Source organism: Musa acuminata, chromosome BXJ2-6, assembly GCF_036884655.1.
Source record: "Musa acuminata AAA Group cultivar baxijiao chromosome BXJ2-6, Cavendish_Baxijiao_AAA, whole genome shotgun sequence".
In the NCBI taxonomy this organism is placed as follows: domain Eukaryota; kingdom Viridiplantae; phylum Streptophyta; class Magnoliopsida; order Zingiberales; family Musaceae; genus Musa; species Musa acuminata.
The window spans coordinates 9,967,230-9,994,913 of NC_088343.1; the positions used below are offsets into that span (position 1 = coordinate 9,967,230).

General features: G+C 39.8%; 5 protein-coding genes and 2 long non-coding RNA genes across 9 annotated transcripts; 5 read left to right on the forward strand and 2 right to left on the reverse strand.

The window, feature by feature from the left end:
* The first annotated feature begins 1,494 nt into the window (after nt 1–1,494).
* Nucleotides 1,495–4,846, forward strand: LOC135614719 (15-cis-zeta-carotene isomerase, chloroplastic-like). The gene is made up of 4 exons (XM_065112377.1): nt 1,495–2,036; nt 3,697–3,843; nt 3,994–4,203; nt 4,344–4,846. The coding sequence occupies exons 1-4, from the start codon at nt 1,620–1,622 to the stop codon at nt 4,677–4,679; spliced, it is 1,110 nt and encodes a 369-aa protein (XP_064968449.1). The 5' UTR covers nt 1,495–1,619; the 3' UTR covers nt 4,680–4,846.
* Nucleotides 4,790–6,311, reverse strand: LOC135614718 (class V chitinase CHIT5b-like). Its single transcript, XM_065112376.1, has 2 exons — nt 5,162–6,311; nt 4,790–5,072 (listed from the first exon to the last, which is right to left on the reverse strand). Exons 1-2 carry the CDS (start codon nt 6,309–6,311, stop codon nt 4,873–4,875), a joined length of 1,350 nt encoding a protein of 449 aa, XP_064968448.1. The 3' UTR covers nt 4,790–4,872.
* A 740-nt stretch (nt 6,312–7,051) lies between these two features.
* Nucleotides 7,052–12,106, forward strand: LOC103987602 (FHA domain-containing protein FHA2). The gene is made up of 3 exons (XM_009405948.3): nt 7,052–8,167; nt 9,937–10,094; nt 11,756–12,106. Exons 1-3 carry the CDS (start codon nt 7,489–7,491, stop codon nt 11,963–11,965), a joined length of 1,047 nt encoding a protein of 348 aa, XP_009404223.2. The 5' UTR covers nt 7,052–7,488; the 3' UTR covers nt 11,966–12,106.
* A 564-nt stretch (nt 12,107–12,670) lies between these two features.
* LOC135614720 (galacturonosyltransferase 8-like) lies at nt 12,671–16,564 on the forward strand. 3 transcript variants are annotated; one of them, XR_010487674.1, is made up of 4 exons: nt 12,671–14,181; nt 14,870–15,196; nt 16,153–16,337; nt 16,427–16,564. XR_010487674.1 is itself a non-coding variant. In XM_065112378.1 (2 exons), exons 1-2 carry the CDS (start codon nt 12,784–12,786, stop codon nt 15,143–15,145), a joined length of 1,674 nt encoding a protein of 557 aa, XP_064968450.1. In that variant the 5' UTR covers nt 12,671–12,783; the 3' UTR covers nt 15,146–15,287. The 3 variants fall into 3 exon arrangements, 1 of the variants encoding a protein (XP_064968450.1); XR_010487675.1 differs by having other exon boundaries at nt 16,212–16,337; XM_065112378.1 differs by lacking the exons at nt 16,153–16,337; nt 16,427–16,564 and having other exon boundaries at nt 14,870–15,287.
* Nucleotides 16,518–21,154, forward strand: LOC135614721 (nuclear transport factor 2-like). The gene is made up of 9 exons (XM_065112379.1): nt 16,518–16,658; nt 16,733–16,870; nt 16,986–17,268; nt 17,359–17,582; nt 18,457–18,631; nt 18,725–18,846; nt 18,947–19,012; nt 20,213–20,279; nt 20,676–21,154. Exons 1-9 carry the CDS (start codon nt 16,608–16,610, stop codon nt 20,891–20,893), a joined length of 1,344 nt encoding a protein of 447 aa, XP_064968451.1. The 5' UTR covers nt 16,518–16,607; the 3' UTR covers nt 20,894–21,154.
* Nucleotides 21,155–21,970: 816 nt separating this feature from the next.
* LOC103987605 (uncharacterized) lies at nt 21,971–22,959 on the reverse strand. The gene is made up of 2 exons (XR_010487315.1): nt 22,582–22,959; nt 21,971–22,385 (listed from the first exon to the last, which is right to left on the reverse strand). It is a non-coding gene; the product is annotated as an uncharacterized LOC103987605 (long non-coding RNA).
* Nucleotides 22,960–23,768: 809 nt separating this feature from the next.
* On the forward strand, nt 23,769–26,907 carry LOC135614722 (uncharacterized). Its single transcript, XR_010487676.1, has 2 exons — nt 23,769–24,094; nt 26,567–26,907. It is a non-coding gene; the product is annotated as an uncharacterized LOC135614722 (long non-coding RNA).
* Nucleotides 26,908–27,684: the final 777 nt, after the last annotated feature.

Here is a 27,684-nt window from a genome sequence, read left to right on the forward strand (position 1 = left end):
GAGTCCATTTCTTTTTCTAATATGTGGCTCATTTTGATCCATGCCTGCGACTGGCACTCACTACCTCTATCTCTTCTATTATTCTCTGGACTACTGTTTTCTACAAGTATAAATTAGCATGTTAATTGCATTCTAGACTTGATCAAAATTGATTAATCAAGGTTTCAATAATTATAAACATATCCAAGTGATACTTAAAGCTGGCAGGTGCAGCTACCATTATCATCATATATATAGTGTGAAAAAATATCTCTACCAGAGATTTATTTATTTACAACATATTAAGAACTTGTTAAGGTAATAAATGTCTCTTGATGTCAAATTCTACCACACATAAAGAGACAGAACAGGAAGGTTAGCTGTATGATTTACGAATTTATTTCTACTACCAATAGATTCATAAGATTTTAGGTGAGGAGAAATTATGATTTCTTAGTAACACATCGAAAATTTTGTCAATTTAGGATGTTGGATGCATTCTTGGAAGTAAAACTAGTTATACACATTTTAAATATGAATCGATATTTAATAATTTTTCATATCATTTTTGGTCTGAATGTTGCATTGGAAATACTCGATCTATTTTAAGATAATATTTATATTTCAGCATTTGCAGGATGTTAATATAATTTTTTTTTAATTTCAAAAGTATCATATGATTTTATCTAAGATTACAAGATTGTTAATATGAGTTAGTGAGAAATAAATATGATTTATATTTTCTATAAAGATAAAATTTTATTTTATTTATTTAAAAAAATATATATTTTTTATAAGATTACATTCATATATTCATTTTTTTATAAATTTAAATACAAATATGTATTTATTTTTGAATAAATATTTAAAATAATTAAAGGGTAAATTTGTTATAAAATATTCAAGACCTTTGAAATATAATTTTACACAACAACACTTACGTCGTCAGTGCATAATTAAAATATAATTTTTTATCCATTATTTATAAAACACTCAAAGTATTTTATAACTACATATTCATTCAAGATCTATACGTTAAAAATATAAATACGTTTTTAAACAAAGCCATCGATTCTTCCCAAATCCTATATATACAATGATTACGCCTACACTATAGGGTTGTATTTTGCATGGATAGTTTCACCTTCACAAAATATAAAAAAAATTAAATAATTAACTAATGCATAATGATGAATCAACATTTATAAGAATAATATTGTATATATTAATCCTCTGTATATCTTATATTATATTGATTCATAATCTTATAAGAAAAAAAATAAAGATTCCAAATCTCATCCTATAAATTATTTACTTAATTATATAGGTTGTGTTGAAATCTCATTGTACAATTTCTCTTATTTACAGTTTGAAGATTCAGAATTACTCAGCCGATTACCATTTATTATTTGTAAGAGAGAAATATTTTAGACGAATGTCATGAAGTGAGAGGTTGGAAGTGCGTCCATTATTGTTCGCCACCACCGTCCAAAGACCTCCCCACTGAGGCATTCCGTTTCAAAGATGCCATCATCCAAAACTCTCGTTTTTATAAGGCCTCTCGCTCGTCTCCTTCCCTCACTCGCCCCACTCCGCTCCGCTCCTCAGCATCTCTCCCTTCTCATCTTTGCTTCTTGGAAATGGCGTCTCGACTCCTCCTCTCCACCTCAACACCTCTCCTCCTCCCCTCTCCCCGCCGCAGCGTCGCAACCCCCTCGCTTCGCTACCCGCCGTCCCTCGCCTTCCCAAAACCCTTTCAAAGCCCCCACCTTTGGCGCCCCAGTTCGTCGAATTGCCTTCGGTTCTTCGGTAGAACTCACGACAGAGGGACGTCGATCGGAGGTGCAGAACCCGAGAGTCCGATCCCTCAGGAAGCTCCCTTCGGCGAGGACTCGGCGGCGTTCGATCCTGGGCAGCAAAAGCTCTCATCTTGGGCCTATTTCACGGCCATACTCGGTGCCGTTCTCGTCGCGCTCGATGTACTGTGGATTAGTCCGTCCACGGGGTTCGGCACGGTGTATATCGATGCGGTTTCTCGACTTTCTGAGCGCCCGGAGGTGAGTTTGGACACGAAGGATCGGTGGTTTTCTTCGGTTATGCTTCTTCTTGTTCGATTTCTATGCCGGAGTGAAGCTTATTTGCTGGTTGAATTGCATGTTTAGTCGAGCAGTTAGCACCTTTTCTTTTGGATTCATTCTCTGTTTCTCTTTTGCCCTCATTTGCATGTGTTGTGGAAAATGAATGATACATACCAATATAATTACGTAGGATATCTAACATTAGATGTCTTGGAACACGCGTAAGTGATGAAAATAATAAAAGATAAAAATAATTATTGAAGAAGCTTTATTGAATAAGTGAAAAAGTTTAAATATATTAATATGTCTCTTTCCTGATTAGGAGGAAGAATTTTCCGAAGATTTTCCTCAATAGAATATAGAGATTTTCTCATATAGTTGGGAAAATCTTATCTTGTATCATGCCCCCACAAGATGGTCATATAGTTGAAAAAATCTTATCTTATATCATGTCCCGAGCCCCGAGAATGGTTTACAAGTGAGAAGCTTCGTGAGTATGGCAAGATCATTGTTGTTGCTGCGATTGCTGTCCCTTCGTTTTCTTTAAGTTCGCCTTTAGTTCTCCTTAAGTCTACCGATTATTGGAAGATAAGGATTGGCCGTGGAGCCTCTTAGGAATGTGGCTATAGCGGCGTTGGTCTCTGGTCGAAGGCAAGGGCGAAACTTCGCTTTTCTTATTCTCTGATACCATGATGAAAATAATAAAAGATAAGAATAATTATTGATGAATCTTTATTGAAGAAGCTTTATTGAATAAGTGAAAAAGCTTAAATACATTAACATGTCCCTCTCCTATTTATACAAATTAGGAGGAAGGATTTTCCGAAGATTTTCCTCAATAGAATATAGAGATTTCCTCATATAGTTGGGAAAATCTTATCTTATATCATGCCCCCGTAAGATGGTCATATAGTTGGGAAAATCTTATCTTGTATCAGTGATGCTCCATGGAAGATCAGGCTTGGCACTTGCACCGAAGTCTCAACTAGATAGCTGAAGTTTATTTATCAAAATATTCACAGCTAGTGTGACTTTGAAATCTGAGAGTTGCATTTTTCCTTGTCGAGTTTAACCAGGATGACCAAGTGCTTATCGATAAAGGTTAAAGCATACATTCATGAAAGCAAAAGATGCATAAACTACATCGTCCATGTTTCTAGGCAGCGTTGCTTGAGGGTTTGATGCAAAATTAAGCTTCAAAAGCAGGTCGTTTTGGCATATGTGAAGCTAATAGACATCCAGTTATTAAACAGGACTGATTGTCACTATGAGTTTGCTTGGATACTAAGATCTTTTCTATTTGAGTCAACCTGGTATGATAAATTTCTTGTGTTTGAAATGAATTGAACTACTGAAATCTCTCAATTAGGTGACAGATGGAAGTCACTTATCTTTTTGAATGTCATTTGTACTTTTGGGACTCGATAGAAAGATAACAAGTTGTCAATGAAAGATTTGTATTCCGCAAATTGTGAATCCTTCATCAATTACCTGATTATTTATGACTCGTCACACTCTCTAACAAAGGCTATAGTGTTATCATCCTTAGTGGTAGAGAGTTCTTATCACCTTTTCTTTGTCTAGGTCAGTTTAATGTAGAAGTTTCTTATGCTGATCCAAATTTTCTTCACTTAAACAGGTTGTACTCTTGATGCTTATCTTCATTTTCGCCATTGTCCATAGTGGTTTGGCAAGTCTGCGTGATGATGGTGAAAAGCTCATAGGAGAGAGGGTTTACCGAGTTCTGTTTGCTGGGGTTTCACTTCCTTTGGCAGTCAGTGCTGTTGTGAGTCCTTTAACATTCTCATTTGGTTTTGGCAGTCATAAGAATTCCATTGCTCATAAGTGCTGCATGTCACATTCCATACTCTGGATCTGTTCATGATTTTATATTCTTCTGGTCTTTTTTAATGACCTTAGTGCTATTTTCGTTTAGGTTTATTTCATTAATCATCGATATGATGGCACTCAATTGTGGCAACTTCAGAATGTCTTTGGACTCCATGAGCTCGTGTGGTTCTCATCCTTCATATCCTTCTTTTTACTCTACCCCTCCACCTTTAATCTTTTAGAAGTTGCAGCTGTTGATAAGCCAAAAATGCATCTCTGGGAAACAGGAATTATGAGAATCACCAGACACCCACAGGTATAATTTCCTCTACCTATTCCTGTATAAAATCTCAAGTGCAGGAGGCTTATCAGACATCACTGCTTACATTAGGATGTTAAACTTGTGCGCTTCTCCTACTTTATGATGTTAATTTTGGTCCTGTTCTATTCTTCAAGATGGTTGGACAGGTAATATGGTGCTTGGCCCATACACTTTGGATTGGTAACACTGTAGCAGTGGCGGCGTCTGTTGGCCTGATAGCTCATCACATATATGGTGTTTGGAATGGTGATAGGCGGCTGGCATTACGATATGGTGAAGCTTTCGAAGTTTTAAAGAGCAGAACAAGTGTAATTCCTTTTGCAGCAATCTTGGATGGGCGTCAAAAGTTGCCCAAGGATTATTACAAGGAATTTATCCGGCTACCTTACTTAACGATCACAATTTTGACTCTGGGTACATATTTGGCACATCCACTTATGCAGGCATTCAGTTTTCGACTTCATTGGTGATGCCAGCTTGCAGTATTTTGTATAGTATTTATTTAAGATCAGCACAGATGTGATGCTGAAGCCAAATCCATTTTTCATGTGATAAAACTGTAGGGACAAATTTCCAGGCATTTTCATCATATAGTTGAAGGATTCTATTGTAAAGAATGTTGAAAGCCTTCTCTTTACAGTTTCATGCCACCTTAAAATGTTGCTAAGTGAAAAGAAAACACAGTGAAAGATACAGACCAAGATGATAATTGTTGATCATTGGAAGCCTGTGTTGTGATCCAGAAGGAGCTGCTGATGGAGTTGGTGCATCTTCTTGTGGTGCCTCCAAAGGAGATTCTGCCTGTTCCAAGCCATCATCATCTTTGTAGGAGGATTTATAGTTTCTGAGCCACACATCAGAAGCTGCATCCGGTATCCGGTAAGTTTTGACAGAACTGAACTAGAGACTAGAAAGGAAGTTCTATAGCACTCAGTCTAACCCAAACACTCACCTTGTCTGGATATTGTGTGATGCAGGTCATCGAAACTGATAGGCCAGAGGAAGTAACCCAGCAACCTGTTGTGCCGAGCAAATTTTATCTTGCACTCTACAACTTCTGGACTGTCGAAGCTCACCCACAGACCTCCAGAGTGGAAATAGGAAATCACAGTCTGGTTGTCATATATGAATTCAGAACTAGGATCTTTCAGGAGCTCTTCAATCTCCGAATAGGCCATCATGCCAGTCTGGTTGCTCATCTTTTGCCGAGGTCCTGTGGCCACTACCGGAGCACCTGGTTCATTTTTCACTTTGTTCTTGAGAAACCAAGATCTTCCATATGCAGGAATTCCCATTACCAGTTTGCACGGAGGGATTCCTGCATCCAGCCATGAGGTGATGCCATAACTTGTAGAGAAGTGGGAGGCCTTGTCAAAGAGTGCAGCATTGTTGGTAGTGGCATTGCTGTTCTTGTGGTAACCAAAGCAGAGAGCATTAACCCAATCAACGTTTTCCGATATTACATCTACTGGATAGTCAAGGTCGTCGGTTGATCGTTCAAACAAGTGGTTTGAGAAGTACACTGTGACTGTCAGAAGAACCGATGATGAATTCTGAGCCTCCTTGCTGATACGAGCTCGCCATTCTGCAAGCAGGATTCCGAGGTTGGTCATATCTGATGGTAAGCTCGGGAACTGCCATGCCAGGTCTAACCCATCAAACTCGTTCTCCCTGGCTAATGCTAAGGAAGAACTGATGAACGATGATCGAAGATCTGGATCAGCTGCCATGGCAGAAAAAGCTGCATTCGAAGCACTATTCTTGCGATCATCAGTGGCAATGGATAGGAGGGTCTTGAGAGATGGATTGCTCAATTTGATGGTGCTCGAGAAAGTGTTAAGGATCGGGAGTTGGTCAGGCCGCGGGACTGCAACTGCGGCGCTGGAGGTGACATCATCAAGGGAGAGAGAGTAGTAGTAGAGGTGAGTGTAGAGGGATGCATTAATGCTTGAAACAGGGGAGTAATGGTCGTCTTGGGAGAACCAGTAGCCAGCTCTAACCTGATGAGGGCCAGTGTCACAATGTTGCAGGCATTCTAAACGAAGGAAAGTGGAGATCATTAGCAAGTAGAAGAGGAGGCAGGAGAGTGAACTTTGGTACATCTTGCCAAGTTTTGGATTGATGGAGGAGGCGTTGGAAGCAGAAGGTTGAGGATGGTCATTGTCTGTGAGTGTAGTTGGATACAGCTAGAGTTGAGATCTGCAAGTGGAACTTTAGAAAAGATAACACTTTGATGAGCTTAGATTCACTGAGAAGGGGAAAGCTTCCACTAAACGCAGTGTGTAGGCCTCAAAACCTGTGAGTTACCACTGGGTGGGTGGCTGCGTGCTCAGAGCAGCTCGGGAGCGCATGCAGTAAAGTGGAAAGCTGACCGTCTTTTGTGAAGAGGACTGTTAGTAAAGCATCTTTGGAGTGCAGGCCATGACAATTCCTTCTCTTTCTTTCTTGTCACGGTTCTTTCCCTTGGTTCTCAAGCTGGTGATCTGATTCAAAGTTTCCACACTCAGAAGGGAAGAAAAGAAGGATAAGAAATAAGAGCATCCAGAAGAAGAAGAAGAAGAAGAAGTAGAGAGCCGAAGTCAAGTTGAAGTGCAAGAGGTATCCGTTGAAAAGTCACCATGCTTAATAGATATGATTTTTGAGTCCATATTAAACTACTAGATTGAATCGAATAGAGAAGACACGATGTGACAATGTTGGGTTTTTCAAGTATTTTAGGTGATGGAGCAGAAAAGGAATCTTATGATTTAGAATTTATTTATACAATTACAATCTCTAGGTTTTGATGATAACTATATTGTGGAATAAAATGCACTTATTTATTTGTAAAATAACTGATTTTAGATAAATAAAGTGAAACAAAAAAATAAAATTAAGCTAAAGGGATGAGATATTATTGTGTGAGTGATAGGCCTCAAATTAGAGTACATTATGAACATCATTTCATATAATATATATATATATATATTAAATTTTTAAAAATAAAATTTTAATTACGAATTAAAAGTATTTTCATAAAAAACGAATTAAAGAGGTGGATAGGAAAGAAGACGGTGTGTAGGCTTCACAAGGGATTCAATGGATTGGGCCTTTACGTTGTGGACACAGGTCGGGAAGCCCAATTAAATGGTGGCCTAAAAAGAGAGCTCCTTGAGACACGTCTTTTCTCTCTCTCTCTCTCTGCTCGTTTCTTTCTCTCGTGAATTGAGGAGCGCTCTTTGCTCTCTCTCGCGCGCTCTCTCTCTCTCGCGGTTGCGAACGGAAGGCTGACCAAAAGCCATGGCAAAAGGCCGGAGCGCCCGCGGCGCGGAGGATGGAGGAGGAGGAGGATCCGCTATCCCGGGGGTCGACGCGGAGGTGGGCTTCGCGAAGCTCCAAGGCGAGGACTTCGAGTACTACATGCAGACCTACTCCATCATCCTGGGCCGCAACAGCAAGACGTCGGCGGTGGACGTGGACCTCGCCACTCTGGGCGGCGGGATGAACATCTCCCGCCACCACGCCCGCATCTTCTACGACTTCCCTCGGAGACGCTTCGCCCTCGAGGTCCTCGGTAAGAACGGCTGCCTCGTCGAGGGCGTCCTCCACGTCCCCGGCACGCCGCCCATCAAGCTCGATTCCCAGGACCTCCTCCAGATCGGGGACAAGCAGTTCTACTTCCTCCTGCCCTCCCGATCCTTCTTCGGCGGCGGCGCCCCTGTTCCTCGGCAGCCGTCTGGGGTCTCTCTCGCAGCGTACCCCGGGCGTGTTGGCCCTTTTAATCATGGCATCCTCGTTCATGATGAGGAGGAGGAGGACGACGATGATGATGATGATGGGGAGGAGGAGGAGGATGAGGATGAGGTTAGAGGAGCCTTAGTAGCTCGTAACGGTGGCAAGAGGATAAGGAGGGATTTGGGAAATGAATGGGAGGAAAAGCTTGGTAGGGCAGGGAAGGCCGGACCATCACAGCGTCCAGGTTGGTATCAGAATTCCTCTTCCTTTTCTTTGACCAACAAAATCTCCTCTTTTGCATCGATCGTCTAGTTTATGTTGTTCACTTCTCTTACATTTGTAGCGATCAGTTGAATAAGAATTTGGTTCGAATTTAATCCCAAGGAAAAAAATTGTGAAAAAAAAATTGATTTTTCATTGTAATTCTCTACGTGGGAGGTGTTAGGGTTATTGCTTTAGCTAGAAATTTAACATTTGCTACATGTCTTGCAATTTTGCATTGTCAATTCAGGATTTGTTAGGTATATGTATTTAAATATTAATCTTTACAGATCGTTTCTTTTTATGAAGAAGATAAATAGTGTTGCAGATGCTGTGACACAATTCATACGTACAGGCATAAGTAAGAAAAGAAATAGTTAGCCTGGTGCCCAAGGCTCTCACTAATGTGAGGTTTTCGGATAATTGATGTGTGCAGCTTTATCCTTAAAATTTGAGAGACACAATTCTTATGCCAAATGTTAAATCGATACACAGCACAAAGAGTTCAGAATATCTTGTTAGTGCAAGGAAGAAAATGATAAAAGGAAGAGGTTCATTCTTGCACCAAATTTTTACATCAACCTGACAGGCCATCTCTTTCGGATGTTGTTTGGTTCGCTATAAAAATGCCACATCTTTTACTTTTACCAATAGCACTCAGTTCTTTCTACCTGATATGCAATTGACATTTGAATCATATGACTCGTTCTCACTTCCCTTTAATACGATCTGTTTCAATAGTTGAACCATTTCCAACTTGTGATGAAACGCAGGATTAGTTAGATCAGAATCCTGAGGTAAGTTCTTTTTTGAGTGTGTGAAACATTTGTTTTTTTAATTTTGATAGACTTCAATTGTATATAAAACAATATATTACTTCCACATATTATTTGATGGAATAGTGGATTACTTATCGAACATTCAACCAACCTGTCCTCTTACAAGAGTGGAACTGAATGATATTGTACTTTGATGTAGATCTTGCAGTAGTTGCTTGTGCCAAACATTCTCCTTTGTTGTGATGGCTGCTGAAGTGTACTTTGACATAGTGGTCAATAGTCGATACAGACATTTGTAGGATTCATTTTGCTGCACTTGGAGTTGGTTACCAACCTAAGACTGAACATGCCTCGTATGATCATTTTGACTAGTGTACCAAACTTTGCAATACCACTATTGGTGATTACTAAATTCTGTTTTAGGATGCCAAAGTTGACACTGCCTTTTACATATTTAAGGGATTTGTCTGACTGCTTCTATACAAGATTGCTTTGGATGGCATAATTTTACTCTTTACTTCACTGCATAGGATGTATGAGTCTTCATCAAGTGAATCAAAGTCCCAATCAAGTTGCAGAAATCACAGGACATTGTTGTCCTTCTCTTTTAACTCATAGACTAGGATTAGTCTGCACGTGTAGTGAGAGTCTGAAAATTAAAACATACAAAATTGTATACATGTATGCCTGTTTTCCTAAATAATGTTCGATCTCAGGACAAGGATTTAATGTTCCTTGGCACATTCCATGTGGGTAATCATGGCAGGATTTGCTCATGCTAGCAATATACAAAATGATGATTTGGCAACCCTCAGCATGGCAGAAACTCCCTTGATTATACTTGTCACATGGTACAGCGTATCTGTAAATCATCAAAAACCGTGTGTCGAGTTATATACTTTGACTGTTATCTATACTGATGTTATGTGTAGATTACCAGAAAATAAAAGCTCCATTATATTCCACTCTTCAGGGACAAAGGCTGAGAGAAGGTCAAGGGTTGACAGGGAAGCAGATAATCAACAACTCTTGGCATTGGAAGAAAAGGATGTCATCTCATCTGTAGCTACATTGCTCGCTGATCTTTGTGCGCCAGGAGAATGGATGCCTATGGAGAAACTTCATGCGGAGGTTGGTTACTATAATTTTCTGTCTAATGTTTTGCTCTTTTCATGTTACTCAGTATGAGTTATCAGGACAGTATGAGAATATAATTTGTATGAGAGTATAATTTGTTAGAAGTACAGACAAGGATAGGCTCATATCTTATAGTTTTATTTGCCTAAATTAATGCATTAGACCACGTTGCTCGAAAACATTAAATGGACGTAAGCAATGAGCAAGCTTATTTCAAATAAAAAAATAAAGCATTAAAATGGATATATTTTGTTTCAGCAACATGCGAATTCCTTTCTGTTGTCGAATAATTGACTGCCGCATTAGCTGATGAAGTAAGGGTTACATTTTTCCCCTTATCTTGTATTCTTGAACGACACCTTTGGTGGCCATATATACTTCTGTTAAGGTTATTTTCTGCTGTTCTTTCACATTTTTTGAAAATGTCTTTAGATCATTGATTCTTTTTGTTTTGGGGCATTGCATTATGGATGTGCATCCTTTTGTGACCATATTCATTTCTACAGTTAATATCAAGAATTCAGTTTTGGTAGCATGGTCTTGCTGGTAAAGTGGTTCAGTGCAGCACAGCGTAAAAAGCAGAATGGGCATGAGGCCCATGCCTAGCAATGGTATGTCAGCATTTGACATATTGTTAATATGTGTGAGGCGATTGCTCCGTGCCATGCTGACATGGAATACTCCACGTGGTTTGGATTGATAGAGCTGGCATACGAAAGATGCTTTAATTCCAGAAGAGCCATCAACTTGCTTCATTTTGGTGTAGGTGTCACCTAAGTGATCCTCATAGTGTTGTGGTACATACAATTAGGAACTCATCCCATATCCAGTGCAAGGGCTAATACAAGTCACCTGGGAAAGAAGAAAAGTTAGAGCTATGGAACAGAAGCATGAGAAGCATAAGGTTGGGGTCAATGGCTTTAAAAAAGAGTTGTGAGGATTTCCACTAAAATCATCTTTCTAATAAATTAAGATTTAATCATCATCTCCATCAACTTAGTAGTTGTTATTGTTCTATTATGACTTTGATTTAGACCAAATGGGATTTTGCACCCCTCCATCTATACATTTGTGATTGAATAGCACTAGTACTTGGCTTGTATATGGATATGTGATAAATGGTGTCCCATTTCATACAACATAGTAATATTGTCCCTCTGCGAAGGGTGTGAGTCTCCTTAAATATTTAAAGATAGCATTGATGGAGCCTCGTGCATTGGGTACCACCCTTATTTCATACAACACAGGTTGCAGATTAAGGTTATGAGAATTAAGTAGTATTTTATGATAAGAACAAATTGAGAGAGCACATCCATCCTCGATGCATTGACAATTGACCACTGTTAAAATAAGTTAGATCGAAGAGCATAAATTTCCCCTTATGTTTACCTTTATTTTTCTCTCTTCTGTTTGCTTTCAGTGCCGATATTTTCCTGCATTCTCGAGTTCATAAAAAAATGCAAGGAGTGTTAGTTGACTTTCTTTTTTCCCCTGCCATCATGCATCTTGTTTCTTTGAAAGATCAAGTAAAATTGCACGTGGTATCAGTAACTTGTTGTTGATGAAATGCTTGTCCTTTACCATCTTCAAACCTCTTACTAAGATCTGAAACCTGTGGGCCATTTCTAATAATCATTTTTTTGCCTTTGATCCAGCTAGTTGAAGAGTATGCCAATGTATGGCATCACAGCAGGGTAAGAAAATACCTCACAGCTGAAGACTGGCCACAAACTGAAGCAAAAGGCAGACCATGGTTTGGCCTCCTGAAGCTGCTCCGGAAGTACCCAGACCACTTTGTTATTAATATCCAGTTGAAGGGAAAGGTTACATCCGAGTTTGTCTCATTAGTTCCATTGCCTTCCTGATTTGTTTGGTTTGGTTTCATCTATATTGATTCTCACAAGTGCAACTCAAAACCAAACCATGTGACTATCTTGTCTCATCTCTTTGTTTCTCAAGTTGATCTCAAGCTTAATAGACAACATCAGTTATACTTGTTCCTCTGAGTCTTGTGTCGATGGTTGTCATAACATTTTGATCTGATTAAAAATGACCGGTTTGAATTGAAACTCAAATTGTCGATTCAGGAATTATGATCGTATGTTTAAAATATATAAAAATAATTCAAAATTATATGTAATAAAAATTTAATATGTCAAAAAATAATAGACAACTAAAATAATATTTGACAAATGGAAATGAAATTTAAGTCATTATGATATAATAAAAATAATAACATCAATCAGTATGATAAACATAAACCTTAGTGTATGATTAAGTAACATGAAATAATATTAAAAAAGAAAACTCGGCCGGTCCGGTCCGGTTCGACCCGACCCACCGACAGGTGTTAGGCCGCGAAGCACAACCCACCGTCATCGCACCCAGCTGCCGTTGCACTCCTCCGCGGGACACATGAATTCCTCTCTTCCGCTGTCAGCCAAAGTGGCCGCTCCCCCGCCTGTTCCTTTCCTGGTTCTACTATAGCCGGGTCATGTTAACCTAAACCACTCTGGGGGAACAGTATATTTGTCAGTTCCTTTGGCACTAACACCGCGCACTACTCTACAGAGTTTGTAGTGATCAATGAAGCATAACCATAAATAGGGTTCGTTCCGCGGTCTCCTCCGTCGCATATTTATCTTCGTCTTCTTATCGATTCTATCTCGAAATCCTAACCAAGATGGCGATCCGCCTTCGAAATCCTGGCCGCAATGCCATGATCCACCGCTTCTTCCTCCTCTGCCTCGCCGTTTCCGTCGCCGCCCTCTTTCTCCTCGTCCCCTCCACTACCTCCGCGCCGGTGATGACCAGGAAGGAGGAGGTTGGTTCGTCCACGTCCTTGCCCTCCGATTTGTACTCTTCGGGCCTCCATTACGCGCGGCGGTCGGTCCTCGCCGTCCGATCCGACCCCCTCCGGGCGCGCGCGGACCTGATTCGGAAGCAGGTCGGCGACCACGCCGCCGTCGCCGCCGCCTACGCCTCGTTCGCGCGTCGGCTCAAGCTCGAGAGCTCAAAGCAGACGCGCCTCTTCGCTGAGCTCGCCCGCAACCTCTCCCTCCTCGTCGGCGCTCACCGTACGCTACTCCACCGTGCCGGCCCCATCGACGAGACCGCCGTCCGTGGCTTCGAGCGCGGCGTCAAGGACCGCATCCGCGCTGCTCGTCTCCTCATTTCCGACGCCAAGGACTCCTTCGACAACCAGCTTAAGATCCAGAAGCTCAAGGATACAATCTTCGCCGTCAACGAGCAGCTCTCCAAGGCCAAGAAGGCAGGCGCCTTCTCGTCCCTTATCGCCGCAAAGTCCATCCCTAGGAGCCTCCATTGCCTCGCCATGCGCCTCATGGAGGAGAGGATCGCCCAATCGGATCGCTACGTTGATCCACCGACCCCTCCACCAGAGCTCGAAGACCCTAAGCTATACCATTATGCCATTTTCTCAGACAATGTCCTTGCAGCGTCCGTCGTGGTGAACTCTGCCGTCCGCAACGCCCGTGAGCCCTGGAAGCATGTCTTCCACGTTGTTACAGATCGAATGAACCTTGGGGCAATGCAGGTTATGTTTCGCATGAAAGATTACTCCGGTGCCCACATTGAGGTCAAGGCCGTGGAGGACTATAAATTCCTCAACTCTTCTTATGTGCCAGTGCTACGGCAGCTTGAGTCTGCAAACCTTCAGAGGTTCTACTTCGAGAACAAGCTGGAGAATGCCACCAAGGACACCACTAACATGAAGTTTAGGAACCCCAAGTACCTGTCCATGCTAAACCATTTAAGATTTTACTTACCTGAGATGCACCCGAAGCTCCACAGAATTCTCTTCTTGGATGATGATGTTGTGGTGCAAAGGGATCTCACAGGACTGTGGAAGATTGATATGGATGGGAAAGTGAATGGAGCAGTTGAGACATGCTTCGGGTCATTTCACCGTTATGCACAGTATATGAACTTTTCACACCCACTGATCAAGGAGAAGTTCAACCCTAAGGCATGTGGGTGGGCTTATGGGATGAATTTCTTTGATCTTGATGCATGGAGGAAAGAGAAGTGCACTGAACAGTACCATTACTGGCAGAATCTGGTAAGTTACTATCTTTTTTAATTGTCTCCTTTACAAAAAACAAAATTCTTTTGGGAATTGAAAGTAAAATCTAGCATGTATTTCTTGTCCAAACAATGGAGTACAAAGTAAGTAGAAGATAAATTGCATATAAACTTTTTCCAGTCAGCTAGAAAGAAACTCATCTTGACAGGGTTGAATCTGTATTTTAGATCAGCGTGAGAGGAAATATGCTTGATTAATTATTCACTAGTTTTTTCATCAAATCTTGTTGGCAGATTAACATTTGTAAACCTGATGTTTTTTAGGGGAACTTTGTTCTTGATAAGTTGCATGCCACAAAAACCAAAGCTAAACATACACTGTATACTACAACAGTTACAACAATTTTTCGACCATGGCTTATCTTTACTAAATTCAGTCTATAAATTTTTTATTAGCACCACAATAACAAGCAAATTTCGGTGGGGAATAAAGAAGCAATTTCTTAGATAGTCTATTGCGTATAGAAGTTGTAATATCCTGAAACATGTTCTGCCTACTGAATGAAAAATTATATCTTGGATAAGCATTTTTTTATTAATATATAGTTTAGATGTACTAGGAAGGGAGATGTTGGGGAATTCCTTTTCAGCAGCTTGTTTCATCACTTTTCATGCTATTCTTTTTCTTCTAATGTCTGATATGGAAGCACCCGCTGTTGTTGCAGAATGAGAACCGAACATTGTGGAAATTAGGGACTCTTCCGCCAGGCTTGATCACATTTTACTCCACGACAAAACCCTTGGACAAGTCCTGGCATGTGCTTGGACTTGGATATAATCCAAGTATAAGCATGGAGGAAATCAATAATGCTGCTGTTGTGCATTTTAATGGAAATATGAAACCTTGGCTTGATATTGCCATGAACCAGTTCCGACATCTGTGGACAAAGTACGTGGACTACGATATGGAGTTTGTTCGCCAGTGCAATTTTGCAGCATAATGAGAATTTATACAGCCAGAGGCCCAGGGCTTCTGTTGGAAAACCAAACAAGTATGGCCACGCGATTGTTAATCTTTATTGTTCATAAGGTTTCAATCTGCAAATGAATGAGAAAGTTCAAATATTATGCTAGCATATGAAATTCCTCTATGTTTGTCATGATTAAGTTGCCTCCTTAAATTATTCTTTCTCCTTATCCCTATAATGCTCTATTTTTGATCTTTTAGTCTAATTTTCTAGAGCATTTGGCTCACACAGGATCTCAAATCTTGGTCCCATGTCACTCTTTGATGGATTGCAGAACAAATATGGCACACCATTAATACTGGAAAATATATCAACTTATATGTTCCAGTATCGGTAACAAAATATAATTATAAACACTGTCACCATCAACCTATATGATCCAGTATTGGTCTTTGATTAGTATGGGAAAATATCAGTCAGTATGTTCAGGTCTGTGTATGGGTATGAATTGCTAATTGAAACCTTGGATTTATAATGCATCTCTACGTGAACTTTGTTATGTATCACAGGAAAGAATGCCACATCTTTCTATTTAGCAGGAAAATTTTCATACATCATCCATGATACTTTTCATGTATATCTTGTGCTGGTTGCGTTTATGTATTTAGATGTTCTTTAGTGAACATGGTGTTAAAATTGGGACACTATGGGCTTCAACTTGATACTCTTGTGCTTTTCTTTTGATGATGCTTCATTGTGTTGACAAGTAACACATTGCAAATGCAGTTAATAACACAATCTCTGTTCTGTTGACGGAGATTGTGGCTTGTACGAGGATGGAAATTGGTTCTGTTTTGAGATTGTAACTATAGAACGAGGAGATCATAGAAAAAAACTTGCATTAATTCTGTAGCTAAGGGTTCAGAATAGTTGTCTTTGACTGTAGAATATCTGCAATCTTTCATGGCACTAATAGCAGTTCATACTTTTGACTTGAGAACCGCATGCTGACTTCGTTCATCTTTTGACCATTCCACAAGCAATCAGATCGGGATGTTTCCCGCACATGAATTATTTGTACGGTCTTGATTTGATTTAGTCCCACCGAACGCACGTGAATGGTCCATTCGCACGCGGGGCCGACGCCGGTGACCCACGTCTAACACGTGCCAGAAAGGGCCAACGTCAGTTCTCACGTGCCAATGGTCGTCTTAAAAGAGGAAGTGTAAGAATCGAACCCAAGTGGAGAAAATTGGATCAAATAAATAAAACAATAGAATTGCCCTCTTTCTTATGTGTTTTCTTCCATTCCAGATCGGAAGCTCCGGACCCTAGAAAAGGAACCTGCAGGAGAGAACCCACCGGCATTTCCTTCTTACCCTCCTCTTCAACCGCCGCATATCAATCTCGAAACGCGAGCCTCTTCGGCCCCGGCAGCCTTCGGATCCGTTGTTAGGGTTTTAACCTTTCCGTGCTTGAGCTACCCGTCGCGGAAATGGCCGCCCAGCCGTCGAGCGCCGAAAGATCTTCGTTTTCCGCTCAAGTGGTAGTGGATTCGCCTCTTTTTCGCTACGTTGTTCCGTCTTGTTGTTGTCTTTAGCTCGGAGGTTGGTGGTTCAGGTGGGGAACGCGTTTGTTCAGCAGTACTACCATGTCCTCCAGCAATCGCCGGAGCATGTTTACCGGTTTTACCAGGATAGCAGCAAGCTCGGCCGGCCGGATGTCCATGGCGCCATGAGTTCGGTCACCTCCACCGACGTGAGTACGCAAAACCTTACATCTTTGTTTGGGCTTTACATGTCTTCAAGAAAGATGGAATCTTGAAGCCGAAAGATTTCATCTTTTTATGAGGAACTTCTTACATGGGATGTAGGCGATCAATGCGAAGATATTGTCCATGGGCTCTGTTAGAGCGGAGATGACATCGGTAGATGCCCAAGAATCTCTCGGCGGTGGGGTGATCGTGCTTGTGACGGGGCACCTAACGGGAGAGGATAATGTTAAGAGGGACTTCACCCAGTCCTTCTTTCTTGCTCGCCAGGACAAGGGTTTCTATGTATTGAATGACATATTTAGGTTTGTGGAGGAGGTCGATCACCAACAGGGACTCCAGGGCTTGGCAAATGACTCTGGTGCACCTCATGCGCCTGAAAGTGGTTTGTCTTCTAAAGATCCCAAGGCTTGATTGTCTTCAAGTTTTATTGGCGTCTATGGAAATTTCTAGGCTTACTTCTTTTGACCTGCAGATTTACCTCCAGAGGAAGAGCAGCATGCTCTGGACCAAACAGACGTGTTGCCAGTAGAAGAAGAGGAGGTGAACGAGGAGGAAGTCTATAATCCTTCAGACAATGGGGAGGTTGTGGAAGAGGAAGAACCTACAGGTGAGGTGATTAATGAAGTCCCAAGCAATTCTGAATCAAATGCTGTCACCGCCCAAGAAGATATGCCAAAGAAATCATATGCCTCAATTGTAAGTGCCTAAGTTGAACATTTTGCTATATTTTCCTCTTATGAACTCTTGTTCTCATCATAATGTATGTTCAAGTTAGTGTAAAGTTATGCATCTAATGTTTGGATGACCACCAACCAAATGTTAAGACGCTGGTCCGTGAGGAATAAGGCATAGTGGTTCTTTGTTTGCCAATATTCTTTTAACAATACTACTTAAAGTTCTAGTATATTCCCACTGGTTAGTAATAGGATCTATCTATTTGATTATTCTACATTGCAACTTCTATTATTGTGAGCAACATATTGGTCAATTTCATCGAAAGGCTAATTAGCAATCTATCTTTTCTAAAGTTTTAGTCCCACATATCCAAGACAATAGAACAAACTAGATGCCTTTTAGGTTAAATGATCACTTTATAAAGATGTGAAACTTAATATTATCTATGGACATAATTATATAGGTGATTCTACAACAATATCAGTGGTGTGACGTTCATTTCTCCTTCTGCTCCCATAGAGCACACAATGCAATACCAAGTATCATTAGCACTATAAGCTGAAGTTTGATTATTTAAACCATATGTTGTAGCTCTCCATTATGGGACCTGGATGCTGGAAGCTTCTAATATAGTTCTTTTTATAAAGCTTGTTCTTCTGAAACATCTGCAAGGTGAATTTTGTTATCATCTCAGAATATTAAATAATGGGTGGGAATTCCAAGACATGTATGCTTTTAGTCCACTGTTCTGACTTTTCAGAATTTATTGTAAATATATCTAGTTTTCTTTTGTTGCAGATCAACGAATTTCAAATAGATAATGATTTATGTTTAATTTGCGGAACACTATTACGAAAACTAGTTGTAAGAATAGCTTGTTGGATCATGGATGCAGGTGAAAGTCATGAAAGATAGTGCTTCTGTGTCAGTTCCAACACATGCTTCTTCTAAGCCAACATCAATTAAAGCAGAACCACAGGCAATCCCTGCTCCTCCAGCAGCTCCAGCATCTGATATGTCTGCATCCAGTTCTACTGCTGCTGAAAGTAGCAATGTCCAAGAGGCTGAAAGTAATGATAGTCTTGTTTCAAGCTAATCTTTCTGTATATTAACTTCAGCATAACTCTGTTTTGTGAATTTCATCCTCTATATTCTTCTTTCAGCTGATGGTTACTCCGTATATGTGAAAAGTTTGCCAATGGATGCAACACCTGCTCAACTTGAGGAGGTGTTTAAAAAGTTTGGTCCCATTAAGCCTGGTGGCATACAAGTTAGAAGCCATAAGGTTTGTATATACTTCCTCTCCTTGAAATTTAAATTTCAATTCTCCCATCATTTTTTTTATTTTCGGTATTATAAGAAGATTGTGTTTTAATTATCTGCAGCTACAAGGTTTCTGCTTTGGGTTTGTGGAGTTTGAGGTGACGAGTGCTGTTCAAAGTGCCATAGAGGTAAATCTATATATGCCATCATTAACTTCGATTTGATTTATTTGCTGCATGCTTCTTATACTATTAGTAAGATGTTGATTCAGTTGGATCCATGTAAGATCCAAATTCAAGTCCATTAAAAACTGAATTGATCCACACTGAATATGTTAAAAGGGTGCTTGACTGAATGCATGTACAATAACAATAAAAAATTGGGTTGAATATTGAAGTAAATGTGATGTTTGGATTGTGCTCAATATTCATTTAGGTTGTACATCACAACAGTCAAACAATACGCACCATTCAAGTCATGTTAGGTTCATGTATAGCTTATATCACACGCCAATCAAGCATTAAGAATCAAGCACCTGGACAACTTCTTTTCCAATCTTGTTATTTTTATTAAATTTGAAGGTGTGGTCTGTATTTGTTAAATTTGGTTTGCTTGTGTAATTGATTATTACTCATGGTTCTTAAACTTCCTTGCTGGCATTTGGTTATTCATATGATTTATAATGAATCCGCACGTAAATCTTCATGGTGCATTTCATTAGAGGCTCAAAGTTGCACTTAGTTTCTAGCCCTCTGGTAATTTAGTTTTGGGCACCTTTCCATTTTTTACTCTTATCTTTCTTTCTTTGGTTTTCATTCACTCCACTATCTGATTTTTGTGGTGTATTTAGGCATTTGCTTGCAACTTTCTCATAGTTGCCTTTTGAGTTTTCTGCAATCACATCACATGACTTGCTTTACCTCACCGGTGGCTCCACTTGTTGAATATTGTGGTGCTTGTTGGTGCTTTCATGCAACATTTATCATTTGGTTATATGACCTTCTAATTTTGGGAAGTGCTTAGCTATATTTGGTTATTGCAAGATGTAGTTAACATTTTTTAAGATTTGTAATTTGTTATGCAAAAATCGTTTCAAAGCCTCAATATATGGTTAAATAGCAAATAATATGGAATGAAGATAATACAGTGTGTCTCTGTGTGTGTGTGTGTGTGTATATATATATATATATATATATATATATATATATATATATATATATATATATATATATATATATATATATATATATATTATTTTTGACAAGTTAAATTGAAACAGTTTTAATTTTCATCCCTATCTCTATATGCATTTAGTTTCTAACCATATATTTTTTGTCTGATCCGTGATTGGTGAAACAATTTTATGTTGATTTCATTTCACATTGCAGGCCTCACCCATAATGATAGGTGGTCGCTCAGCTTATGTTGAGGAAAAGCGCGCTCCAGGCTCACGAGGCAAGTGCCTGATAGATTTTTAATTCTAGACGTTTGCATGGATGGTTAATTTTTCATTTTCTTCTACATTTTAAATTTAGTTATATATACTTCTTTTGCCAGTAATTTCAACACAAGTTGGTTTCATCAGTTTGAATTTGTTATCACCATTGGCACTATAAGCAATTTTTCCTGCACAAATGAACTGAACTACCTTAGTATAGAAAGCCCATTATTGCAGTGTAAACTCAAATCAAGAAACATTTGCACCAGGGTATGTTGCTTTCATATTGGATTTTATAGAATTGCAAGACAAATCATTGATGGCGCATGGGCATACCTAACTTCTCAAATTGGATAAACATCTCTGCCTGCCTATGTTATATTCTAATTATTTCAAACTTTGATTTCTGCCAGTTGGTAACAGAGGAAGGTTTGCGCCTGGTAGAGGGGGTGGGTTCCGCAATGACGGTAGAGGACGCAGCAACTATGGTGGTGGGATGGGATATGGTAGAGGGGACTTTGGAAGCAGAGGTGGTGGTAGGGGAGGATTTTCAAGTCGCGGAGGCGATGTTGGATACCAGAGGGTTGATCATATCAGATCAAGCAGTAGTCGAGGAAGCCGTACTGGTTGATCAGCCGCCGCTGGTGCACCTGCCAGAAATTGAACAGGGCACTTTCATTGGGCTTCTAGTTTCTAGCTGATCAGTTCTCTGGTCTTTAGATTGGTTGAAATATATACATATATGAGTATCTTCTTCTCTGTTGTTTCAGCAACTATTACAAGATGTTTGAGTTAGTAGTGGTTTTGCTTTGTTTTGTTTACCGCACACTAATTTTTTTGCTAGAGATGAGCAACCGTATGCCAACCCTGTGATAGTAGGGTTCCATTTTAATTTTGGAGTTTTCCTTGTACTTTCTGATGTGGTAGGATTTCTGTTTTCTTTCCGCTTTGCCATCTGTGGATCTGAACAGGTGACTGAATTCTCTTTGTAATGATCAAAGGCAATCGATTGATGATATTGCTGTTCAATGCTAATCTTGTTGCGAATCACGTGATCCAACGGATGAATTGCACATCGAAGACGATACATTCTATACCATGCAATATGTGTTTGTTGGCATACGCACAGCAGGCGGGTAAAATGTGAAAGGATATGCCTGAAATTGATACCTCCACACTATGCTCGTCTTTGTATCAGAGAAAGATTCGCGTAGAGTCCGTCCATCGATATTGAAAGTATATATTTAGAAATGGGATATGATACATCATTAAACAGGTCGCCTAATGAATTCGGTTGGCTTTCAATTGTGTCCAATCCTACAGTATACTAAAACCTCTCCCTTCGTTATTACATTTTAACGCTTCTCGACGATTGATTTGCTATTATCATGCTCGAATTTTCCTCCTATATATCATCAGATTTATTTGTCTATATGTGCAGCACAAAATATATTTTACCGAAGAATTTGACATAAATAACTTAAGACCAGCAGTAGAAGAAGTATGTTTATCGATCTCTCGATTCAAAAGGTAAGTAGCGTTATGAGGATGAATTCATCAAATGATCTTCCAATTTTTTCTTTATCTTTGTGCATTTAAGATGAATTTCTCTGAGTGTGGATGCTTCATGATCGATAACTTTAATATGAGAAGTGGAGAGAGATGATTTATGCTGCAAAACTCAAGAAATGGCACCAACAAGATCCCATGAAATCAACAAACAACATTACATTGAACATGTGTACAACCAATCAGTCAACAACATGAGAATAACTGAGAAAAAGAAGCTGATAGGCTGTCAAGTGCACAAAAATTTCATTTGGCCTGATAGGCTGCTTGGTCTGTGTGGTGGGCAAACAGGAGGCCTGTTGCTCGACAAGCTGTGCCTCCTTGCGCTTAGCAGGGAAGAAGAAGAAGAAGAAGAAGCCTTCTTTGTGATGATCCTGGAGGAAGCCTTTGGAGACAATGCTTTGTGGCTATCCAACCCTCCTCCGTAACTCTTGCAGGAGGTGAGTCTTCTATTGCATGGCCTCTCAGGCTTCACGATATCTTCTAAGCACCGCACGTTATCCAGAGAAGTGAAGGACTGTGACTTCCCATTGAAATGCTTCGATAACCCTCTCCTGTTTTCCAAGAGAAACAATGACACTTTGAGACGATGATACCGCAAGTGTTCATCCTTAACCGGCCATGTGCCATAAACAATGGATGAAGAAGCAATGACTAAAGGGTTTCATGAGGCCAATCCGATCTGATGCATGTATTGATGGCTCCATGCTAACAACTTTACAGGATTGGAGGGGTGGTGGTAGAACTTACTTGATGGGAAGCACCGAGATGAGGGAAGACATCTCAAAGAGAGACCTCTCTTCGAGCTGATCATCCAACGACGACGACGACGATGACGACGGTGGACACGAGGACAAAGATGAACTCGAGGACGTTGCATCCTCCATCGATTCCCGATCCGAGTCATCCTCTTCGCTGTAGAAGGAAGACATGGATTCGAGCTCTTCCTCCTCATCCATGATCCCACGCTTCTTGTCTGACAAGAGAGACGCCTCCATGCATCCACTGAAGCCTCGACTCAGCTTGAACGGAAGAGATGGGAAAGAAAGGCAGACACAGGGCTTCTGCAGTGGGGCATGAGGAGGATATAATGGACGGTGTGGGGTTGGGATAAGCTTTCAGGTTTCGCTGCTGCTCCCACATAGATTCGGTTTTATCCTCGTGTGCTCTCAGGCTGTCCCCCTCTCTCGGGTAAGGGAGAGGAACTGGATAAGAACTCCACATCCTTCCCACATAAACTCCTCCCTGTCGACACCCAAACCCTTTGGAATATTAATATCACATGAGTACAATATCCTGTTGTTAATTTGATGCAGAAACTTCGCATCTTTCTGCGCCACAAACACCTGCTGGTTGCTGTGTCATCGAGGAGATGGGAGACCCTTTTTGTGGCCTGCAAGTAATATGGTCCCACATGACAATGTCTGGATTTGTTTATCTCCGCAAGATCTGTAAAGAGCCACCATGGATCACATTTGATGGTCTTGACTAAGAAATCTTATCTTGCTCCGTATTATATATGTATATAGGAGCAGCCAAGAATGATTATAACCAAGACTTTACAGCTTCTTTTTCAGGTGACAACAAAAGAAATCATGGTTGTCACTTGTCCACGGGTCATCTGAAGGGTCAATGTTCATCCAATTTTGTTTGACAATAGAAGAATTGCATTATTAGTAAGACAAGTTTTTTTTCCTTACCTTTTAAACATTTATTTTGACCTTTTTTCCTTCTGTGTAATATCCAATTTGTTTATTTATTTATTCCCCCTAACATGTTTGGCATTTCAACCCTCGTTGAATCCCTAAATTGGGTCTTATGGGCCGAGCTTTTGGGCTTCTTTGGAGACGTTCGGCCCATAAAGTAATCACGTGTCGGCCACGCATATCGCTGCTCTTCAACTCACGTGCTTGAGACGTTTCTGTTTTTGAGCTCGCTACGCCTCGGCGAAACGGTAACCGCCTCTTCTTGGTTCATGATTTGGAGTTTCGCCCGCTCTCCCGTGGCGATCCTCCATCGCCTCCGCAGATCTGGACGCTGCGGCGGCGAGAAGGGGGCTTTCCGCCCTAGCAGATCGCCCTGTTCCCGGCCGGCCTGGCCTGGACCCCAGCGGCGGATCCGTGTGGTGTAGCTAGGGTTCCCCGTCGTTGGGAAGGCGCCTACGACATCCACATCTCCCAACTCCTCGGCGTCCACTACATGGCCGGTGGTGACCTCATCTGCGAGGAGCTCGTCTCCTCCGGCCCCATCTATCTCGAGACAGGTTACCTCTGCCCTTCTTTCCCATCTCATTGACCTAAATATTCAATGATAAGTCCGATGATGACCCCTTTTAAGCTGAGCATCGTTCTTTTAATTCGTTAGTTCGTTCTTTCCTTCTTCCTTTCTTTCTTTCGCTCATTCATTCGTTTATGAGTCGTGCTGTTAATCTGATGAAATAGAAGACAGTTGACATGCGAAGCGATTATTACCTTGCGAAAGGCCAATTGTTTCTTTAATCTTTCCTTTGAGGAAGCGTTCAATCAAAAAGAATACGGCTAGGGTTTGAGCAAGAACTAAGAACACGAAGCCATAGAGTTATCCCCTTGTCCAATTTGCTCGTATGTTCTTTCCCAACGTTGGCATCGCATATCTACTTTGCCCATTAGTAAAAAGGTAATACTGGAAGTGGAAGCAAGGGAAAAGACTTTTGAGGAATTCATGTTGTTCTGTAGAGTGTCTGGTCTAAATTTAGAACAATGTAATGGTCATAATTCTAGAAAGGGCTTATTAGGTAGAATGATGTGAGCACGATAGCTAATCTCCTCTAGGTTGGTTAAATTAGAACATTCTTTTATCATTCTCTTTATCGATTGCATGGGGACTTGATTATCATAGGATCTTCTTCTTTCTGTACATTATATTTGAGATATTGGTTAGTTGGTTTAGTTTGAAAGATTGATGTCTTAATTTCGATTAGGTTTAGATATTCCACTCAATTCACTGATAACTGGACATCTAGCAGAAGTCTAGATGGAAACTGGTCTGGATTTTTCTAAGCTTATAGATTCTGTAGGTTAATAGTAGGACTTGTTTAGCATGGGAGATAAATTGGTTCAGTGGTCTAACCTCTTGAATGCTTAGTCAAGAATTGATTATTGGATATGAGATGCATAGAATCTATTCTAGTCTGTGAAGTTCTTTTGTGCTTTTAATATTGGTTGCAAAATATATTACTTCACATGCTAGTGTCGGAAATCAGTTCTTGGTTAGAGGGAGTTTTCTTGAAAACCATCTTTTGTTGGACAACAAATTTCAAATGTTTAAGTTACACTCAGAAAAAGTAGCTTGCTCAATTGTATGCGTGAAACTTGTCTCTTTTTCCTTTTTACTTTTTTTATGCCATAAACATGCTTGCTATATTGCCCTTTGAAACAATGTCACTAATCATCATTTTTTTATTGCCACTGCAGCTTGCTGAAAATGTTAAATCATAGAAATTTGAGATTTATGTTAATGGTCGTCTAGGAACAGCATTTTACAAGCAGTGAGTAATTCGTTAACATGAAGCATTTGAATAATATTTACCACACCTGTTGATCATGTTCTCTATCCTACAAAAGAATAAGAAGCAAGTAAATATGCATTCGGGTTGTTTCTAATTTGCCTTAGTTTATGCCATTAATTTATATCTGCACTTATGCAATTGTGATCAATTGTATTTTTCTTCCATGGTATGTATGGGCGTCTAAAAATTGCTTTCTCATAGTTATACTGGCAGCTCTTTGGTTTCTGTTTGTATTATTTGAGCTTTCCAATCTCTGTGGACAGTGCATGAGATTCCTGTTTATGGTCATGAGCATTCTGTTCTGTTTTGTGTTAGTTTAATCTATTTCCTTGAGGTCATCAGGACTATAGAGAAGTAGGTAGGCCAGATCATATATAGACTCCTGCATTGTTTTTTTTTTTTTTCTCCCGTAGTTTTTTGTATAACCACAGAATGTTTGTGTTAGTTTTTTCTTGGCTGAAAAAAGAAGCAAAGATTAAGACTACCGGTAGGACTCTTTTTGAAGTGCCACTTCAGCTTTATGGTATTTCCTTATGTAACTGCAGAAAGAATTTACATAGATAATTCAATTCTATTGGGGATTTTTTTTTTAATTAAAGAGTGTTGGAGATTGTCTTTGAAGAATTGAGCGGTCGATCTTCTCAATCTCTTTTATTCACTGCTGTCTTTTTCTGTTCTCAGGAAGTTGATTCAATTTGGCATTCTTTGTTTTTGTATATGTATCCATTTGTTTCCTAATATAGTATTCCCAACAATAATATTTTATTCTAGAAAAACCTGATTCCTAGACCAACCATGACAGTTTCAACCATGGACTGTCTAGATCATGAAAACTGGACTAGCTGGTCAAATCAATCAAACCAAGTTGCATCATAGTTGGATTAATCAATTGGAGCCAAACTAATCCTAGACATGCTAGACTTTACCAAGATCAAAGCAAGAAAAACACAATCATCTCTTCAATCCCACTAAAGAGAAAGACGAAGAGAAAAGAGAGAATTAAAAAAAAAAAAAAAGATTGCTTGTGCAAGATGGTAAAGAAAGGATTGTATATCGACAATGAAATGATAATATTTAACTTTCCTTTGTACCTTGTTTATATTTTTAATCTTTAGCTAAATAAAAAAAAAATGATGTTTTGTTGCACTTGGTTCTACAATGTCTCATGGCTATGAAATTGTTGCTCAGGAATGGTTGATGGGCAGCTACAGTCAGGCAGTGGAAGAATTCTGCCGCCCCGGAAGTGTTACAAGCACCAAACATCGAATACCACAAATTGTTGCTCGGGAACTTGGATGAACTTTGAACTCAGCCCACGTATTGAAGAGGGAGAATTGGATCATATAGTCAAAACGACGCCTAAAATACATAGGTTGCCTTGAACTATATTTTTTTAGGTTGCCTTGAACTATATTTTTTTGATGCCTTGGGTAGGGTTCTGAGTATTGATAAACTAATGCACAATAATTTATTCTCAATGTTTAAACTTGGTTTTATTATTATATAATTCGATAGACTCTGCTTTTGAAGGTGCAACTTTAATGACAGGATGTTGCAACGTCGAGATATATATATATATATATATATATATATATATATATATATATATATATGCGCGCACGCCCCCACGTCATGCCTTTGCCTCGCAAATGGGCCCCCTCATGTTAATCTTTCTTAAGTCATGTTTAATTTTTTCATAAAATATATTTTTTACTTGATCATATTATCCTTGTCATGCCTTTGCCTCATCTGTCAACTTTCACCATAACTAACCATAAACCTAATGCGAGGAAAACAGGGTCACCTCTCGCACCGATTAAAAAAAAAAAAAAAGGGAAAAGAGTCCGAAGAGGAAGAAGTCACTCGTGTCCTTTTCTACCTGAGCAAGGGCCGACAGATTAAGCAACCATGCACGAGCACAGACATGACTAAAGTAAATATTCTTTAATATTATAAAGATAAAATTCTTTATGTTGCCTAATGTTCTCATCATAATTGGTAAATAAGGAGAAAAATGAACTCAATGAAAAGAGTCGCATAAATGGCACTATATAATGTTCTCATCATTCATTTTTTCTGTTATCGTCTTGCCAATCATTATCAATGATTTATCTTCACTAGAGTGATTCATGACAGGAATATCTGATTGAACTGCATTTTTTGTTATATATCTAGGAGATCCTTTTAAACAACTATCATTCTCCATAGCAATGTGATCAACAGCAAGCCCATCATTTTGTTTTTCCAGTTCCTTGGTGACAGCGCGACTCGATAAGTGGTGGCTGCAAGCTGCATTTTAAATTGTC

What these genes read in the sequence shown, in the direction of transcription:
- LOC135614719 (XM_065112377.1), top strand. Translation starts at nt 1,620, where the DNA reads ATGGCGTCTCGACTCCTCCTCTCCACCTCAACACCTCTCCTCCTCCCC. An exon ending in GACTTTCTGAGCGCCCGGAG is followed by an intron (nt 2,037 to 3,696) that starts GTGAGTTTGGAC and finishes TCACTTAAACAG; the next exon opens with GTTGTACTCTTGATGCTTAT. An exon ending in CTTTGGCAGTCAGTGCTGTT is followed by an intron (nt 3,844 to 3,993) that starts GTGAGTCCTTTA and finishes ATTTTCGTTTAG; the next exon opens with GTTTATTTCATTAATCATCG.
- LOC135614718 (XM_065112376.1), bottom strand. Translation starts at nt 6,311, where the DNA reads ATGTACCAAAGTTCACTCTCCTGCCTCCTCTTCTACTTGCTAATGATC. An exon ending in TCACACAATATCCAGACAAG is followed by an intron (nt 5,073 to 5,161) that starts GTGAGTGTTTGG and finishes TACCGGATGCAG; the next exon opens with CTTCTGATGTGTGGCTCAGA.
- LOC103987602 (XM_009405948.3), top strand. Translation starts at nt 7,489, where the DNA reads ATGGCAAAAGGCCGGAGCGCCCGCGGCGCGGAGGATGGAGGAGGAGGA. An exon ending in CGGACCATCACAGCGTCCAG is followed by an intron (nt 8,168 to 9,936) that starts GTTGGTATCAGA and finishes TCCACTCTTCAG; the next exon opens with GGACAAAGGCTGAGAGAAGG. An exon ending in TGGAGAAACTTCATGCGGAG is followed by an intron (nt 10,095 to 11,755) that starts GTTGGTTACTAT and finishes CCTTTGATCCAG; the next exon opens with CTAGTTGAAGAGTATGCCAA.
- LOC135614720 (XM_065112378.1), top strand. Translation starts at nt 12,784, where the DNA reads ATGGCGATCCGCCTTCGAAATCCTGGCCGCAATGCCATGATCCACCGC. An exon ending in ACCATTACTGGCAGAATCTG is followed by an intron (nt 14,182 to 14,869) that starts GTAAGTTACTAT and finishes CTGTTGTTGCAG; the next exon opens with AATGAGAACCGAACATTGTG.
- LOC135614721 (XM_065112379.1), top strand. Translation starts at nt 16,608, where the DNA reads ATGGCCGCCCAGCCGTCGAGCGCCGAAAGATCTTCGTTTTCCGCTCAA. An exon ending in ACCTCATGCGCCTGAAAGTG is followed by an intron (nt 17,269 to 17,358) that starts GTTTGTCTTCTA and finishes TTTGACCTGCAG; the next exon opens with ATTTACCTCCAGAGGAAGAG. An exon ending in GCGCGCTCCAGGCTCACGAG is followed by an intron (nt 20,280 to 20,675) that starts GCAAGTGCCTGA and finishes GATTTCTGCCAG; the next exon opens with TTGGTAACAGAGGAAGGTTT.